The sequence below is a fragment of the Pseudorasbora parva genome, chromosome 19 (genome assembly GCF_024679245.1).
Source record: "Pseudorasbora parva isolate DD20220531a chromosome 19, ASM2467924v1, whole genome shotgun sequence".
In the NCBI taxonomy this organism is placed as follows: domain Eukaryota; kingdom Metazoa; phylum Chordata; class Actinopteri; order Cypriniformes; family Gobionidae; genus Pseudorasbora; species Pseudorasbora parva.
In genome coordinates this window covers 25,055,444-25,075,908 of record NC_090190.1, presented here as the reverse complement: position 1 = coordinate 25,075,908, position 20,465 = coordinate 25,055,444, and the positions used below count along the sequence as shown (strand labels likewise).

At 42.3% G+C, this 20,465-nt stretch overlaps 1 protein-coding gene across 2 annotated transcripts in view; it reads left to right on the top strand.

Annotated features, from left to right (window-relative positions):
• top2b (DNA topoisomerase II beta) overlaps positions 1-20,465 on the top strand; it is a 162,703-nt gene that overhangs the window by 72,334 nt on the left and 69,904 nt on the right. For both annotated transcript variants that reach the window (XM_067426450.1, XM_067426449.1), the window contains exon 20: positions 11,744-11,892. In XM_067426450.1, coding sequence (XP_067282551.1) covers positions 11,744-11,892 — 149 coding nt within the window. The remainder of the gene's footprint in view (positions 1-11,743; positions 11,893-20,465) is intronic.

Sequence of the window (20,465 nt, the reverse complement as noted above, 5' to 3'; positions counted from 1 at the left end):
AAATAATACATTTTAATAAAATATTAATGATAAAATAAATAAATAATTATAACAATAAATAAAACATGTAATACAGAAATCATGTAACTACTGAACACATTATATGCATGATATATAATATCTCTCTATTTCTCTATATCTTTCAGATATAGATCAGTTTCAGATTTGTTTTATTGGCATGAATGTAATTAAATCATATAATATTGCCAAAGCTAGGAATTTATGAACATAAATAATAATACATATATGAACATTAATCATAATATACATACACAAACACACACACACACACACACTGAGCTGAGGTTACTGTGGTGGACAGTAGAGAAACACACTGAGTTCAGACGCAATACATACATTACACACGTTTCAATGCCTTGGCAATACAAGATGTATTTTTTTGTCATACCAAAAGCTTCTTGAATTGAATTATAGAGAAGCTGTGTGTGTGTGTGTGTGTGTGTGTGTGTGTGTGTGTGTGTGTGTGTGTGTGTGTGTGTGTGTGTGTGTGTGTGTGTGTGTGCAATGAAATATTTGTCTTGGCATGTTGTTATAGACCCTTTTACTGTTTGTATACAATGATGACGTAGCAACGTATGCGCGCGCATTTTGGCAACAAACTGTGGCGAGAATCAGCAGCATGTCAAGCTACGTGAGCGGATTAAGCAACACAAACCGAGAAAGTTTTTTTAAAAAGTTGACTTTATCAAATGGTATTCGGCTACCAGATCCGTGTACTATAGTGGAGTGGATAGAAGACGTTAGCAGATGGCCAGATATACAGTGGTCGGTCGGATAAATATGTATTTAGTTGAGAAACCGAGCGTGTACACCCGAGACAAGCATATAAATCACCGGATGCTTATGAATACGTTGTCTGTGGGCATGTACAGAATGTCCAATAAAATTTTCTACATTTATTCTTATTCTTTACACAGACATACATTTATCCTTTTCCTTACATTTTATGTTGTTATTGATTCGTATGTGTCGACAAACTTTTGTTTAAAGTTTAATTTTGTAATGCTATAGTACTTTAATAGCAACTATGTTGCTTGCATACATTTCTCAGATGGTTATTTTGCAATTAAACTATTAATAAAATCATTACAAATGAAATTGATAAGTACTGTGATTATTGATATGATAATCTGGGGGTGGGGGGTACATTATACACACCAGTGGCAGCCAGTGTTGGGAGGTTTATTATAAAGCATTACGTTTCAAGTGCAGTAAATGTTTTACAAATGTAATTTTTTTATGCAAGCATTTTTATGTCCTCGTTCCAATCAATGCATTTAATCGCCTGCAGCCACCGGTACCGCCGGTTCTTCTGAAACGGCCGTGATCCTGTCGGAATCCTATAAAACTTAAGGCCATTGGTGGAATAGCGATTAGTGCAACCGAAATCGCAACAGCCAGACATTTTGATGCTGGGAAACCGTTTTGATAAACTTTCGGAGTTGCTAACACGTTAGAACCAATAGGGAACAACACCACTTCCGTTGCCAAAATGCGCGCGCAACTCTTTGACCACGTGGGCTGTAAAAGGGTCTATACAAACCATGCTGGTTTTGAACCCTTTTCATTATTAAGTAAATCCATAATCTATTTATTTTAATAACATCCTAAGACTTGCTGAGAATATTAAACTTTTATTTAAATGCTAATGATGCGTGTACGATAAAAGATTTATATAAAATAACAATATAAATAACCAAATAAGATGGAAATAACAATAGAAATAACTTACAAATAAGTTAATAAGTTAATGTATGTTGTTATAAACAATATACATTAACAAAAATAATTTAAAACTATTGCATTGTAACATTGCGATGTGAAAAGTCAAAGGCAGTAAACTAACCTTCTTAGGAAAGTAGTCTACATACATAAAACGTTTTCCAAAAATTAACCAATTTAAAATGTGTTGTGTTTGATACTATATTATCACCAGTTATAAGTAATTAACGGATGCACATTTTTGTTTTATACATGATAGTACTTCATAAGTATAAGAAACTATAAACATTGTTATTAACATATGTTTTTTTTGTGTTTTTTTATTGCGAGAAAAAACATGTAATATACAACAAAGAAATCATATTAATACATATATACAACAAAATAAAATAAAAAAAGAACAATGAAACAAAAAAATGCCAGAGTGTACAAACATTGATAAATTAATTTAAAAAAAAGTATATTCATTAAAGGGGCACTTCAGCGCTGGGAAGATGAATCTGTATTTAAACTGGGTCATCAATGCAGTAGAAATGTGAAATTATTTTTGAATTTGGTGTCTTCTAGACTGAGAAAAGACAGAAAATGTATTTTTGTCCCATGGGGATGAAAGACTACAATTCCCAGAATGCTTCGCTGCCCTGTGAGGCCATTCCCAACGCCGTCATTACTGTGACTGAGTTAGAGAAGACACTACAATTAAAAACTGAACGTGTGTGTTCAATATAATGAGTGAGTCACCGCGCGAGTATCACAGCACTGAGCACTAACTGCAGGAGTGATGAGAGCTGAGGTAATCGCGACTACATTCGCAGCATACATTCACACAGGAGTTCAGTCTGGCACGCGTTTCAGTTAATGCCTTTGCAAGCTTAACTTTCATAGAAATGAATTTGAGAAGTTAAAAGACTTACATTGCTCACCATAGCTCCGTTTAAATGATCCTGTCTGCAAGCTGAGCTCTCCCTGCCAGCTGAGTGTAATCTCCCATCCCCCATGCGCAGATTCAAAACATGTGGAAATGGCTCCCTCTGCTGGCTGTAGTCTTTAGCCTCTGGGCAAACATTCCTCCTATGATGCAAAAATCGTCATTTTGCATCATAGGAGGAATTTTTCCAGAAATAAAATGCATAAATCTCTTGTCTCAGGGGGATATGAGGGGGGAAAGCACAATAATTTGAATATTCTCCAGGGTTTCTACTGATACAAAGCCATATGCTAATCGCTGAAGTAACCCTTTAAGAATATAACAAGTCTTTCTTTCTTTTTTATTCACAATATTATTCAAACTGGTGCAATAGTCCTTAGTCTCCTGAAGAAAATTAATAAAATGGGGCTTGGATCTTGACCATTTCTTTTTTTGTTCCCAAAATAATAAAAAGTTGTACAATAAAGGTAAAATTATTATTATTATTATTATTATTATTATTATTATTATTATTATTATTACATTCATTGGAATAATATACATATATCAATATTATTTAATTTAAATATAACATTTGTTTTCCTTCTAATGAAATTTTCCACGTCCAAATCTTTGTGTATATACAATAACAAAATAGATGAATAATATATAATCTTTCAATTGAACAAAAATCACATGAATAATCAATATCTAAATTAAACCTCTCTATCACACTTTTAGCTGGATATATACTATGTAAAAATTTAAATGTAACTTCTTTTACTTTATTACTTAAGCAGTATGCTTCACAAATACACCAAGCTTTATTCCAGTTTATATTTCTAAATACACTGTTCCACGATAAACTTTTATGAGTAGCTGTTTCACCTGTTATAATATCCCTAATATGTTAATTAGTGCAACTGTGTTTCAGAATATCAATGTCTCCTAAAAACATGCTGTCTTGAACATATAATGCCTCAAGACGTCGTTATTAACTGTATTTCCTGTTTGCCGTAACGTCGTCCTCAGACTTGACACCACTAACCAATGAGAAGAGTTGCGGGCGGGACGAGTCGTGCAGTCCCGCTCCAGGTGCAACCCCGCCTCAATCGACGTCATACTTTGGCACTAACCAATGAGAAGAGTTGTGGGCGGGGCGACACGTGCAGCCCCGCCCCCACATGCAGCCCTGCCTCGATCTGCAGGCTGCAGCCAGGTGTACTTGATATTTTTTGGAGTTAAAAGATCTATAACGCAAGATAGGAATTATATATCAACAAATCCCTTTGTAAAAGCCTTCACAATATAGTTGAGTATAAGGCTGGAAAAGCTGGTGCTTGTAGATGCTACTGAAGTGGAAATATCTAACTCTGAGTGAGAAAAAAACTCATTTTGAGAAAACGGCCTTTAAAGTTTTGTATGGTATAATTGCATACATTTCCCCCAACCTAAAAACAAAATATACATTCACTTAATTTATATCAGCAGAGTATAACATTTAAAACATATGTTAATTAATAAATTAATAAATTATTAATACCAAAAGCCTTAAGCTGAAGAGAAATACCTTAACAAACACACATCATAACAGTCACAAAAACACAAAAAAAAAACTGTCGCTGTTTGCTGTATGTCCATCTATAACTATTTGAATCTAATTCTGACAGGGTTTCGTCATCTAATCTGTTGTTGTTTACTTTCTTTTTATCATCTCTTGCTACTTTATCCTTTCTGTGAACGTTTATGAGCTTATTTATAAACTATTATTATTATTAAATTATTATTTATAATTTATTTATTTATAATGAGGGCTTTACAAATAAAATATATTATTATTATTATTATTATTATTATTATTATTATTATTATTATTTCAGCGTTGTCTGCATTTTCTCTCAGGCGGAGAATACACAAGGAAGCGGTGGCACGTATGACGTAGTGTGAAATTCACATCGGCAAATCAGATGTGATTTTCGGCTGCAAACTTTCGCGGTTGGTTAGTTCTACAAAGGAAATGCCCATATTTGGATTAGATAGTCTCATACACAGCACTAAGAGATTTAGAATGATACCAGGCATGACATGTTTCTGTGAATGGAGACGGCATGGGAGCTCGCGTTAGAATAACTTTTGATGATTTCGGGTAGAACTCTAAAGGCGCAAGTTCACAAAATATAGTGAATTAACCACATTAATGTGTAATGTCGACATATTTTTTATTTTGACATGAAAGCTTACATGTTAAGAGAGCAAACTGGCCCAAAATCTCAAAATTGACCACTGCATGAAAAAACGATGTTTTCACCTGCCGTGTCTCGCCTTAAAACATGTTATTTGTGTCACATCTTTAGTATTTGATTGGCATGTAACCAGAGCCGATCCTGAACTCCCTGGGGCCCTAAGCAAAAATCTGCTAAGGGGCCCTCCTACCTGACCCGTAAGCTATTTAAACCATTTGTCATTGCCATGCAGTTACACCTGACACCTTAGTGCTCCCAATACAACCCTCCCTCCTTTGAACAAAACTGTCAAAGAATGAGGTTCAAACAAACAATATTTATTGAAGAGTATTTTCTATAGAATCTTAAGATAGTACTTGCTGAAGACGGCCTTACTGTTGGTAAAATCTGGCTGTACTGGGTCTGTGCTAGTAGTGGCTGAGGCTGGATGTGGATCATCTGGGTCTGTGCTAGTAGTGGCTGAGGCTGGATGTGGATCATCTGGGTCTGTGCTAGTACTGGCTGAGGCTGGATGTGGATGTGAACTCGAGCTGCGTCGAAACGCTGTGAGAACACTTATACCCACATCGCCATAGGACCAAGTGTCTCGTATGTGTGAAGCCGAAGCACACACGGTTACGAGAGTACCTGCGCCCCAACAGTAGATGCCAGATCTAACTCGTAGAACCTGACGAAGGTTAGCGGAGACGACCAGCCGGCCGCATTGCAGATATCATGGAGGGAAGCCTCCGACAAAAGTGCTTTAGAAGCAGCCATACCCTTGGTAGAATGCGCCCGGACAGCTAGTGGAGACGGCTGCCCGGCCGCCTCATAAGCAAGTGAGATGGCCTCGACCCCCCACTTGCTCATTCTCTGCTCTGCTTTCTTAGGGGCTCCGAAACAGATGAATAACTGATCGGTCTTTCTCCACAGGGCAGCTCTGTGGACATATGTATCTAACGCCCTAACAGGGCACAGCAGATTTAATCTTTCCTGGTCTGACGTCGTGAACGGAGGAGGACAGAAGGCTTGGAGAGTAATGGGGCCCCGTGGGCTCGTAGGAACCTTGGGGACGTAACCCGACCTGGGATGTAGAAAGGCCTTCACCATCCCCGGCAAACTCTAGACATGAGGGCCCTACTGACAGGGACTGAATATCTCCTATTCTTTTTAGAGACGAGATGGCCAAAAGAAAGATAGTTTTTAGGGTGAGGAACTTGTCCGAAACCTCTTCTAAGGGTTCGAACGGCGGCCCGGACAAGCCCCTCAAAACAATGGCCAAGTCCCATGCTGGGACCCTCGAGTGCATAGCCGGCCTCAACCTTAAAGTACCTCGGAGGAAACGTGTAATCAGAGGGTGTCTTCCCAAAGACACTCCACCCAAAGGGGTGGAAGGCACCCAAGGCCGCCACGTACACCTTTATTGTGGAAGGGGTCAACCCTGCCGAGAACCTAGCCTGCAGAAACTCCAGCACTGTACCAACCGGGCAGTTAACTGGGTCCCACTGGCGTTCTCTGCACAATGCTGAGAAAAGTTTCCATTTCAAAGCGTACAGCTTCCTCGTGGACGGAGCTCTGGAGTGAAGGATGGTCTCAACGACCTCGGCCGAGAGACCCTCCTCTATGAGCCTGGCCCCCTCAGAGGCCAAGCCCATAGTTTCCACATATCCGGGCGTGGGTGCAGGAATCTCCCGCCCGCCTGAGAGAGTAGATCCCTCCTGGTCGGAATCTCCATCGGAGAGCCTTCCAGGAGAGATACCAGGTCCGAAAACCATACTCTGGTCGGCCAGTACGGAGCCACCAGAAGTACTTGGGCCCCGTCCCGGCGTACCCTCTCCAGAACTCCTGGAAGCAAGACAATCGGGGGGAAGGCGTACAGGGGTAGCCTCGGCCACTCCTGTACCATGGCATCCAACCCTAGCGGGGCTGGATGGGACAGAGAAAACCACTGCGGGCAGTGGGAATTCTCCGCCGAAGCAAAAAGATCTATCTCTGCCTTCCCATATACCTTCCATAGGAGCTCCACCACCTCTGGGTGGAGTCTCCATTCCCCGGGCCTCGGCCCCTGCCTCGACAGGCTGTCTGCTTCCTGATTCAGGACCCCCGGGATATATACTGCCCTGATTGACAGCAATTTCCCTTGGGCCCACAGGAGGATCCGATGCGCCAATTTGTCCAGCGGACGGGACCTCAGACCCCCCTGATGATTTATATAGGTGACCACCGATGTGTTGTCTGACCTGACTAACACATGGTGGCCCCTGAGGTCGGGCAGAAACTGTTTCAATGCAAGAAACACTGCGAGCATCTCTAGCCGATTTATGTGCCAGTGCCGCTGATGTTCCTGCCATAGACCCTGGGATGAGCGACCACTCATGGTCGCCCCCCAGCCCGTGAGAGAGGCATCTTTCGTTAGCGTTACGCGACTAACATGAGCCCCTAACACGGGACCCTGAGATAGAAACCCCGGGTTTTTCCACATGACCAGAGCACGTAGGCATCGCCGCGTGACTTTGATCGTGTGGAGCGGATTTCCCCTCGGGGAGAATCCCTTTGTTTTGAGCCACCACTGCAGTGGCCTCATGTACAGTAGGCCAAGAGGTATTACGTTGGATGCTGCTGCCATGAGACCTAACAGTTTCTGGAACTGTTTCACAGTGACGGCCCGGTCTAGCTTCTGTTCTTTGACTGCTGCCAGGATCGATGCTATGCGTGTTGGCGATAATTGCGCCCGCATAATTACCGAATCCCAGTTCACACCTAGAAAAGTGGTTCTCTGAGCCGGAGAAAGCACACTCTTCTTGGCGTTCAGCCTCAACCCCAACTTCGACATGTGCGCGAGAACAGCATCTCGATGCTGAACCGCCATCTGCTCTGTATTCGCTAGAATCAGCCAGTCGTCGATATAATTCAGTATGGTGAATTTGGTGAATGTGCGGGGTGAAAGTGCTAGACCGAAAGGAAGTACTCGATATTGGTATGCCTCTCCCCCGAAGGCAAACCTGAGGAACTTCCTGTGATGTGGAAGGATGGAGACATGAAAATACGCATCTTTGAGGTCTATGGTGACAAACCAATCCTCCAGTTTGATCTGCGACACAATCTGTCTGAGTGTGAGCATCTTGAACTTGAGCTTGGCCACTGAGCGATTTAATAGACGCAGATCTTATATCGGGCGTAAGCCCCCATCCTTCTTTGGCACGATGAAGTAACGGCTGTAAAACCCAGACTCCCTGCCGGGAGGAGGAACCCTTTCTATAGCCCCCTTTTGCAGGAGTGTCTCTACTTCCTGTGCCATTACCAGAGCCTGCTCCGGGCCCACCTCTGTAGGTAGGACACCGCTGAAAGGAGGTGGCCGCCTTTTGAATTGAATGGCGTACCCCCTTTCGATTATCTGCAGGACCCAACAAGATATGTTCGATAGACGTTTCCACTCGTCTAGAAAATCTACTAAGGGAACCAGCCTCTCGAGGCTGGCCTCTGGTGTACTTTGAGCAACAAGCACAGTGCCCTGAAGCGGCGGACCGGCAGGGAACGACTGACTTGACTGCTCGGGGGCCCCCCGAGGGGGGCGCGGACCACCCTCGGGTGGCCCGCGGAGACCGACTGCGCCCCGGCATTGCGGCGGGGTTGGCTGCACAGCCCCCAGAGGGTGCCGCAGGGAAACGGGTACCGTTGGCAGGGGTAAACACCGTTTCCCTACGGGGGGAACCACCCTCAGTGTCCTGATGCTTCTGGCGTCAGGAACGCTTCGACGAGGCCTTCTTGGCGATCAGGACTGTCCTCAGATCAGCCCTGCCCCTCGAAGGCCTCGTCTGAGAGCGCCGCCCCTCGTCCCCGCGCTGAGGGGGAGTTCGGGTGGCGACGCTCTGCTTTTGCTTTGCCCTGTGCGAGGCGCTCGTACTCGGCTTGGGCTGCTTGATGTCAGCAGCAGCCCCAGGGACCTGGACCCGGAGAGGGAGGAACTGCTTGAGCGCTGCAGCTTGCTTTTTCGACTCCTGGAACCTCTCGGTGACAGTATGGACTGCGTCACCGAAGAGGCCTCCAGGAGAAAGCGGCGCATCAAGCAGAAAGGCTTTCTCCCTCTCCTTGATGTCTGTGGGGTTTAACCAGAGATGCCTCTCCGTGGCCACCAGGGCTGCCATAGAGCGGCCCACACATCTGGCCATCTCCTTGGTGGCCCGGAGAGCTAGATCAGCGGAGGAACGCAACTCTGTAATTATATCTCCCCCCACGACATCACTACTGTCCAGATCCCTCAGCAGGTCAGCCTGGTATGCCTGCACGATTGCCATCGTGTGCAGGCATGCAGCCGCCTGACCCGCTGCCGAGTACGCTTTGCCCACCAGCGCCGACGTTGTTTTTAAAGGTCTGGTGGGCAAAGTCGGGGCTTTAAGGGACGATGCCGAGGAAGGCGAGAGATGGCTCGCGAGCGTCTCCTCGACCTTTGGCATCGCCCCATAACCATACTGTTTCAGCCCAGCGATGTTACTGTAGACCGAAGTCTGTGGGCTGAAAACACGATAAGATGCCGGTCTCTTCCATGACCTTGCCACCTCAGTGTGCAAGTCATGAAAGAACGGCAAGCCCCGTTGCTGAGGTTCTGAGGCGCGAGAAGGCAGGAATCTTTCGTCTAATTTACTTGTACGCTTTCTTCCTGCCTCATATCTCTCGGCTGGCCAGTCGATGTTAAGCCTGGCCACAGCTCGCGTCAGAACCTCAACGAGCTCCTCGCATGCAGGGGACTGAAGTGGCGAGTCTTCAGTCTCGATGCTTTCAACGTCCACCTCCTCGGAGCTGGACAGTTGAAGCACCGGCGACTCTCTCGGGGGGGAAGAAACCGCCATGCGTGCTTTTATGCCCCGAGAAGAGCCGCTGGATGGTGCAGGTAAGGGCAGAGATAAGGCAGCGCCCGTCTCTAACCCCTCTGCAACATCCAATTGTGATCCCCACGACTGCAGCCTCCGCTCCGCCTCGGCGGGACCAGAGCCGCGGGGAACACGAGCCGAGGCACCCTCCTCGAAGAGTGCCCGGCGGGAGCGCAGCGTTCTCAAAGGTAACTTCTCGCAATGCTCACAAGCAGCCCCCTCGAGGGCTGCCTGGGCATGCTGCGCTCCCAAGCAGGCAACACAGAGAGAGTGTGTATCCCCACCCGTGATGTAGCGTGGGCAGGGATGAACACACTTCCTGAAATTGCTGCTTTCACTCGCCATATTCTATCTATTTTATTTTCTCTTTTTTTGTAAATATATGGGATATTTAACAAAAGGGTGGAAAATCTCTTGCAATAGACAGACAAAAACACCAAATAGACAGACAGGTTCACTCAGATCGCTTGCTGAAGGCTCAGAAGCTAGTTCCTGTTTGTTTTCGCGGATGCTTTATAGCTTCCGGTCGATGACGTCATCACGCCGACGATCGATCTTTTTTCCGATGGAATGGTTCTACAAGCGCTTCACGACGCATTAACGCAGAGGCGTTCTCACAGCGTTTCGGCGCAGCTCGAGTTCCCCGAATGGGAACATGCGTTTTTATAATGTTTTATATAGCTACATTTACGTTGATTTATTTTTGTAATATTATGTATTGCCTCTTTCTGTTTTTTTGAAGAGACTGCCCCTCTTTCCTCCTTATTGACAGCCTACATTTAGAATAATAGCTTTGATTAATGATGAAAAAGGTTTAAAAATCATGACTCTTTGGATTGTTTTTCCTGCCGTCGAGCCACAGGCGTTCACTGAATGACCCATCTGGTTTGCGATTACAGATGCAAACTTATTGTATTTTACTTTTACAATGAGCATAATAATTACAACAAAAATAAAAATATTTGGAAAAAAAGGACGCAGTGTTCAGAATGAAAAGTCAAGTAAAACACACACCGCAGATAGTAACGCGTTATGGCAATGAAATTTCAGACTGACAGATACGTACAAGATAAACGGGACTTTTCCGCCATTTGTTACTGGTTTGTAGACGTTGTTATATTAATTATACATCCAATTCTGTTTTATTGGCCACAATATTATCAATGATTGTTGAAAGGGGCACTTTTGATTAATTTTCAAAACGGGCAGGGGCTCAAACCCACAAAGCCTCCCCCTCTGCACTTCCCTGTTGTGCGTAACGTGATCCTGTCACAAAATGCGGCGAAATCTCCGACATGACATTAATAGTTAGATTAAGTTGTGTACATGTCTCCGATAATGTGACTAAAATAGGCATAATCCACATGTCTTAATCCGATTTATGTTTAGTTAGATTATGACTTTAATCAGATTAAGGTAATTAGAAATTGCTGTCTACATGGTAGCCTCTTAATCAGAGTATTGTCTTAATCAGATTAATATCGGAGTATTGTTGTCCATGTAAACGTAGACATTGTTGATATCAAGAATTTACTTTTGTACAAGTGAACATGTAATCAGTGATATCAAAAAGACATTGTTACTAGTAAAAATTCCATACCTAATATCAAGAATTTTTTTTACAGTCTATGGTGGAAACGTGCAGATTAAGCGGCGGTAATATTATAATAGATCCAACCTTCCTACGTCAGAAGTGGAGAGAAATCTGAGCAGCTCCTTTTTTCACATGCTTGTAGAGAAAGACTAAAACAAAGTTTTTGGGTTGTCCTGTTTCACGTTTTCTGGGTTGGTAGATGCCCCAGGGACCTGATTATAGCACTTAAACATGGAAAAAGTTAGATTAATGATATGTCCCCTTTAAACTGTGAGTTGCTTATTTAAAACAAATCTAGATATTATAATGTTGAAAATGACAAGGGATCAAATGTACATTATTTATTTGAATAAATATGAAATTGAACGGATTTAAAGACTTTTTACAATAAATGTTGTCTTTTCTGCAGCAAGCCCTGATGATGACTATCGTGAATTTGGCCCAGAACTTTGTGGGCAGCAACAATGTCAACATCCTTCAGCCTCTTGGCCAGTTTGGTACCCGTATCAACGGTGGGAAAGATGCTGCCAGCCCTCGTTACATCTTCACTATGCTTAGGTAAATTTTTATTTGATATAATGGTGCATTTCTGCCTCTGAACCTTACTCACAAATTCATGGGGACAGTAAGTAATGCTTGTAATGTAATCTTTAAGTCTCGGGAGGGCTTCACGATAATGGTTAAAATGATAATCACAATTATTTTGCTCAAAAGCATAATCACAATTATTGATCATGATTATTCTGTCAAAAAGGGTAATGTAGTTACGGCCATTTTACATGTTGTTTACCAACCTACACTTCACCCAAAAGGCTTGTAGGTGGCACGCCGACTTCATTTAACCAACTATGATAATTTCGTTAGATGGTAAATCAATACAAAACATATGGTTTTGGTGAACGCTTTGTAATCTGTATTCACATTAGATTTTTAAAGCAACACAATTCATTTGCAAATGAGACAAACCACAGATTCAGATTACCCAGCAAATTCTTAAAGGGGGGGTGAAATGCTGTTTCATGCATACTGAGCTTTTTACACTGTTATAGACTTGGATTCCCATCCTAAACATAGTCAAAGTTTCAAAAACTAATGTTGGACGTTTGATAGAGTATTTCTGTGTCAAAAATACTCCTTCCAGTTTCTCACAAGTTTCGGAGAGTTTTTTTCGAGTATGGGTCTACTTGACGTTAATAAAACGGAAGGTCCTTGTATGGGCCGTACGGGCTCTTCTCCCGGTAGGGTGCGCGCGCGCGTCACTAGAGGGAGAGAGAGGAAATGCACGGCCGTAAACACTCTCTCAGGTGCAGATCCAGCCGTCCGTGAACACTAATGTCGGTTATAGTCCGCTCCACTTCATTCCTACACTTTGACATTAAGCGACTTCAACACTTCAGCACAGCATTCCGGGAAGGCAGCGCTGCATTTGAACCGATTTGAACGCAGAAATGCTTCAGTCGCATCGCAAAGTGGATCTCCACACTCCAAGACGTGTGTTTTTGACGGAGCCGCCCCAGCGATAAAGGTTCGGTCCTGCTTTGGAAGCAGCCGGTAAGTAAAACTGCTTCAAATGTCTGTGCTGTTGCTTATCGTCGCATATGTAAACATCAGTAAACGGCACGATCGCGTGCTTCGTCATTCAAAGGCGCTAACGGACTTCATTGCTGTTCTCTGTAACTTATAACGTTACACTGGTCTGACGTGCAAAACCGTTTTGCTTGCTACTAAGGTTTGGTCGCATACAATAGTCCATAAACCAAATCAAGTCATGTTGACAGGCCTCTAAATACAGTACATACCACAGAGACGGACGTCCTGCTGTTGCTGTTTCTATTTCAGCCTCCGAATTAGATTCTGGATAATATCTATTAACGTTAGCTGAGATAGCGATGGGTTTCTCCACGCTTGAGGATGTCACCGCTTTGCGCATTCGCATTCTTTAGCTCCGCCCACACGATACGCCTCCAGGCGCTCGGTTTTTTCCGGAAAGACTCGGTACAGCCCATATTTCTTTTACAAATATAATAAAACAAAAGACTTTTCGGAGATATGAAGGATGCAATACTACTCTATAGGTACTCAAGATTGACATGAGATTGACTGAAACTGAGTGTTTCACCCCCCCTTTAAAGCAAAGAACAATGACATAAAAAAAATATTTTTTGTGGCTAGGGACATTGAAAAACGCTTAACATGAAAAATGCTTAATGTGGCTTAATGCACTGATGGTGATATTAAAAGACCAAACTCTGAAAAAAATCATAAACCATTGGCTACTGTACAGCAAAACAGTTGAGCCCAGAATATGAACACAACGGGTTTAATTACACATTGTGTTTTCCTCCCATAGAAAACTGTTATAAAGAAAAAGCTTAATGTAGCCTACAAGTGATATTAAAAGATCAAATTCTGCACAAAACAATTTTCCTGTATAGTATGCTTTATTAATATTTAAGGTTTACTAAGTTTGGTCTTTTAATGTCATTGTAGCCTACATTAAGCCACGTTGTGCATTTTCTTTATGGGAGGAAAATGCCAGTTAAACGCATTGCGTTCCTATTCAGGGCTCATCTACATAGTATGCTTTATTAATATGGTGTTCACTACGTGTGGTTTTTATTAATTAAGCCACGTTAAGCTTTTTTCACATTTCATGTTAAGCGTTTGAGAACATCCCAGTGGTGATATCATTTTCAACTGATTCACATTATGAAAACTGCTAAAACATTTAGGACATGCATCTGTTGAAATTCGTCACTGAAGGTTAGATAATGGCAGATTTAGTCACACTAATAGCAATAGTGTCTTGTGAATAAACAAAGACTGGCTGTATGACACTTTTACTGAAGCAGGATTTCGCTGTGGAGATTGTTAAACTCCAGCGCATGTTTGATATCAGATAATCAGCGCTTTTTTTCCCCTTTTTTTTTATCAGCGCTTCTTCCGTGTTTAGAAGGAGCGCGTGCAGAGGGTTGCCAGATTGCACATGTTAAGTAAAACCCCGGGAAGGAAGTATATCCTTTTAAGGAGAAAAGCTCTATTTGCGGGATTTAAGCTCTTTGCTCCTGGCAACCATAAACAGGACTGCTAGTGGAGGCTCCTTATCTACCCAAACACCAAAAAAAAAAAAAAAACAAATTTTAAGGATAAATAAAGAGCGAGCCAATATCGTGACGATTATTTGAAAGCAATCGACAAAAGCAGATATTGTTATCATGATTAAAATATGATTAATAGTGCAGCCCTACGTCTTGGTTACGTATGTAACCCTCGTTCCCTGAGGAGGGAACGAAGACGTAACGTCAGTGACTGGCAAATGGGGGGTTTCGCTTAGAGGCCTATCATCTTTGAGATCTTAGAAAACGCCCAATGGCAGTGCCAATGCCATGGGCATGCGGAATTTGCATGCGTAACTCTGCCTACCGTCGTGGGTTCATATAGGGTTCCCGAGGGGACTTAAAAAGGCTTAAAAACATTGAATTTATTAATTTGGAAATAATACCTTAAAAAGACTAGCCTGACAAGCCAGACCCACATCAAGATGTTTGGTCTGGAAACTCACCATTGACAGGGCTCAATCCGAGGGGCGGGATAAACGGTTGCCTTTCAAACTCCCTCTGCACGCGATAGGATAGCGCTACAACCAACCAGAGCAACGAAGGTGAAACAGAGCTTATTGATAGATTAAACATTCGCTGTATCCGGTCAGCAAAACTCTGAACACATCTTTCCTTCTTAAGAATGACTTCAGTGCTGTTCTTTTCTCAGAGAAAAGCTTAACTCCAAGTCTTCCAGAGTCGCGGTCAAAGCAGATTCGAAAGACCGCCGTTCGCCAGTTTCTGTGTTTACTAGAAGCACGCAAACGCAACTCGGCTGTCGTCATTAGGCCCCGCCCACCGACTCTATACACGATGTGATTGGCCCGGCAAGAGTTAGGCGAATACAGCTTAGAAGAAGATTATTGAGAGTTGCTAGACGACACTCGGGGGCAGATTAAATTTGCTGCCGCTAGGGTGCGTCTAGATTTCTAGGCTATAAAAAGTAAGAAATTGAGAACACAGCGCAGCCTTCGCGAAGGTGCGCGCAGCAAAAATTACGTCATTGCAACAGTGCATACGCACCTCTGGATCCGAAAATGCACGACTTTGAGCTGAATCTGCCCGAGCAGACGGATATTAGTACATCTCATCACACAAGCAACCAGTTCGTGCATTTTTTGCAGTTTGGTTTTCAGACTAAAACAGTAGTTTAACTTGAACATAAAACTTTTAACATTAAAGTTTGGTTTAACTTGAGAAATGTATCACTGTTGTACAGAAGAGTTTAGAGACGTCTCAGTGTAATAATAATACAAACACTAATGTAATAATTATAAACTATCAAAACTTAAAAAATAAAAAAAAAAAAAAAACTTCTTTGTTTTAATTTTAACAGTAGGCCTATAAAGCTCAGTTGTGCAGCTTTGACAAAAAAAAGTTTCATTAAGTATAAATTAATATTATCTTCATTTGATTACCAGAAAATACACAACACAGAATTTGTGGGAAATCTTCTCATAGAAATTGGATTAAAAAGAAAAGAAAAATAATGGTTGTTTTTATGAATTCAATTTAGTAGCTATAGCCTATATTTACTGGTAAATATTACAGTACACAAACATCACAGACAATCACAGATCAAGGTAACTCTGGCATAATGTCAGTAACACTTCTATAAATAACTTACAGTTTCTGTACAGTTATTGATGTATCTCTTAAAGGGATTGTTCACTTTAAAAATAAAATTCTGTCATGCTTTCCTCACCCTCAAGTTGTTTCAAACCTGTATGAATTTATTTTTTCAGCTGAACACAAGGGAAGATATTTTGAAGAATGTCAGTAATCAAACCGTTTCAAACAGGAGCCATTGACTTCCATACTATTTTTTTTTCCTGCTATGGAAGTCCTATGGAACTATCCCTTTAAGTATCCACAAAAATGTACCATTGGGTACCAGTACCAAATTGCAGGTACCGGTACCAATTAAAATGTGAATAATACCCAACCCTACTGTTTACTGATGCGAGAGTAACTGTAACATAAAGCAATTTGGCAACTGTGTTAATCTGGCGAGCGTGTTGCCCCCCCCCCCACACACACACACACTGACACACCCACCAATACTGTCACCTTTTCTACTCTGAAGAGTTTGCAGGTCTGCAACAAGCATAGGAGGAGCGCAAAATGTTTTTGTTTTTCTTTGCTGGTAGGGACGTGAAATAGGTATACGTTTTTTATATAAATGGTCTTAAAAAGACTTTTAATTTGAAGAAATCAGTAGGAACCCTGTACGTAAGGGAGTACGCTGGGATGATCCCTTTCGTTCAGTCATTCCGAGTAACGTCAGTGACTGACAAATGGGGGTTCCAATTTAATCACGCTACTCGGCTGTCTTCCAGTGCCCTGCATAAGGGTGAGTGCCCTGTCGTGAGACCAGTACAGATAAAGGACTCCCACATATCACAGGAATACCAAGGTACACTGGGAAGCATATTCTAGGTGGAGATATGCACCAAGACGCCTACCCGTAGGGAGGACTTAGAAAATACACATATGGACTGCATATGGAAAACACTGGGGAACCAGCCGAAGGTGCAGACAAAGAGCTGGTCTGAGGTCCTGAAACACTGCGTCCTGTCTACGTAAGAGCGGAGGGCATGTACTGGACAGAGCAATGCCAAGGCTGGGTCTGCCTCCTCCAAGGGCAGCGCTTGTAGGTGCACGTGAGAATTGCCCGGCCCGAAATTCCAGGCGCGCTTCGTCAACTGAAAAGGCCTGCAGGTCCCCTACCCTCTTGATGGAGGGCAATGGGGTCAGGAGCACTATCTTCATAGACAAGAATTTAAGATCTACTGACTGGAAAGACTCAAAGGGAGCCCTCTGCAGAGCCTCTAAAACTACTGAGAGGTGCAAAAGAGGGCACGAGGGGAGCGCAAGGAGGATGCAGTCTCCTCGCTCCCCTCACAAACCTGATGATCAGGTCGTGCTGACTTACCGGTTTGTTCTCCAAGAAGTCGTTGTAGGCAGATATTGCGGCCACATACACTTTGAGGGTGGAAGGAGATTCGATCCAACCCTTCCTGGGGGAACGAGAGCACAGACCCGATCGGGCATTTTCAGGGGTCTTTTTTTGCGAGAAGAACACCAGGTGATGAAGAGGTTCCACTTCAACGCATAGGTGTGTTAAGTTGACTCTGCCCTAGCAGAAGTGATGGTAGCCACCACAGGAGGCTCCACATGGAGGTTCCGAAGATTGGGACGCGGGTACCAAAGGGTGCCCCGTCTCTGAAAGAGGAGGTCCTGTCTCAGAGGGGTCGGCCAGGGGGATTTCGCTGCAAACCAATCAGCTGGACTAGGGGGTTGTGGGCCGAGGCATGAGTGTCGGAGCTGTATTCCACTCCGTCACCCGGCCACCAGCTAAAGGGCCGCCTCTCGCGGAGACGTCAGATCGGGGTGTGGCAGAGGGGACTCTTGCTCCAGTACAGAGTTCTTTGAGTCTTTTGGGATAGGGGCACCAGAACTGCAATTGATAAAATGAACTGTAGCACAATACTACGATATCTCACTGACAGATCGTTTTTTTAATTCAGGTCGTTGATCGTTTTTTAACAGATCAAAATTTTAATTGTTCACAATCTAATGTCTTGATATCACACACCCCTATTTGAATGTCATGCACTAAAAAGGACAAGCCACGTCAAATTATTGGATTTAGTTTGAAGTCCTTAAAATAAAGCATTATCATGTTTAGAACAACTGTGGTATTGCTGCAGCTCACTTTTGGGACCTCCACTATATTTCAGATGCATTTCCTTTATAGAAATGTTATTTACCTCTGTAAAGTAATATGACTGGTGTATGTTTTTATTTATTTATTTATTTTGCACAGGGTGCTTGTGCAATTAATCAATAATCAAATCAGTTATCACTATCGAGGCTTACGACCATATCCGTGGGTCATGAAATATTGCTGCATATATTAAAGAGTGTTGGCTTATCAAATCATGTTATTTTCTGGTTTAAAAAGTATTTAGGCGGAAGAACAGTGTACAGGCTAAAGGTAAACAATCTGGAGTACTGAAGATTATTTTCTCTTGGAGAAGGTGTTTTCCAATGATCAAAAGTGCGTACACCAAATTTCCAGCGTACACCTTACGCACACCCAAAACCACAGTGATTTTGAGATTTATCAATATGGAGGTTGGTGTACTGATAGAGTGTGTTCAAATCCTAAGCCAGCTCAGCAGGTGATGTAAGTACGTTTTGATTTAGTGCGAAAATGCGCAGAAAAACTAAATTCCTAACACCACAAAACGCACTGACAAAGATATGCTATATTATGACCCACTGTAAAAAAACAACAACAACATAGTAATTATAAACGTCAGTGTTTATTTTTGTGCAACATGGACTTCAATGTTTATTTTGTGTGACTTTACCAAAACATTTGATTTGTAGGCATATGTATTCCTCCAGTTGCGAGCCTGTGCGCTTTACCTGACATTTCAGGGTTAGGCCCGGCAGCTGCGCATGGACTGGGACTGAAAATAATTGACAAAATAATAAAAATGACATTCTTCTTCTTTTAAATAATAATAATAATAAAATAAATAAATAATAACAACATTCTTCTTCTAAATAGCAATACGCATCATTAATAATAAAAATCATAATAATAAGAATCTTACAAATGGTCATGCAATTATTAATGTGAATGAATGTTACTCCACATAACATCATCACTATTGTACACGCAATACATATGCCGTAATACGAAATTAAATGCTAATTGTTTCAAAATGTGTGCTGTAAAATAATGCATTGTGATAGGTAATTTTTCATCCAAACAGATATTTAAACTGCTTGAGTGCGCTTCTCAACCCCCAAAACTGTTAACAGTACTCATAATTTTGGTCCATATTTTATTTTTGTGGGAGCCTTTAATCCCACTCTTTAAACTCCCAAATAAAACATTTTTTTTTTTCCACCTGGTGATGGTCTCATTGGAAAAGTTTCGCTTTTTTGCCGTCTTCCGTGTGTCCATGGCGTAAAATGAGGGCGTGGGGGAGGCAGAGACTTCAATATATAGGGGCATGTTATTCTAATGATGATCGTTTTGAGCCGCTGCATTTACAGTAGTGGTCAAAATTGTTGGTACCCCTGGTAAATATGACCAAATATGGCTGTAAAAAAATAATCTGCATTGTTTATCCTTATGATCTTTTATTTTAAAAAATCACAAAAATCCAACCTTTCATTTAAGTAAAATAATTGACAATGGGGGGGTAAATCACATTATGAAATAAATGCTTTTCTCTAAAACACATTGTTGGTACCCCTAGAATTTTGTGTTGGTACCCCTAGAACAATCAATGTGTCTGGATTGTGTATGCGTATTGTAAAGAATGCGTTTTTAGTCTAGATTTAAACTGATAGAGTGTGTCTGCTTTCCGAACAATACTAGGAAGACTTTTCCAGGGTTTAGGTGCTAAGTAGGAAAAGGATTGACCGCCTGCAGTTGATTTAGATATTCTAGGTATTATCAACTGGCCAGAGTTTTGAGACCGCAATAGACGTGATGGAGTATAATGTGTTAAGAGCTCACTTAAGTACTGGGGAGCTAAACCATTTAGTGCTTTGTAAGTAATAAGCAAGATTTTAAAATGTATGCGATGGTTAATAGGCAACCAGTGCAGTGTTGACAGAACTGGACTAATATGATCGTACTTCCTGGTTCTAGTAAGTAACTCGAGCTGCTGCGTTTTGGACCAGTTGGAGTTTGTTTATTAAGCGAGCAGGGCAACCACCCAGTAGAGCATTACAATAATCTAGCCTTGAGCTCATGAACGCATGTATTAACTGTTCAGCATTTTGCACTGAAAGCATGTGCCGTAATTTAGATATTTTTAAGATGGTAGAATGCAGTTTTACAGATGCTAGAAACGTGGCTTTCAAATGAGAGATTGGTATCAAAGAGCACACCCAGGTTCCTCGACAGGGCAAGTGTTAGACAATATTCTAGGTTACTACTTTTGGAGCTTTTCTGTCCAATAATTAAAAATTCAGTTTTATCTGAATTAAGTTGCAGGAAAA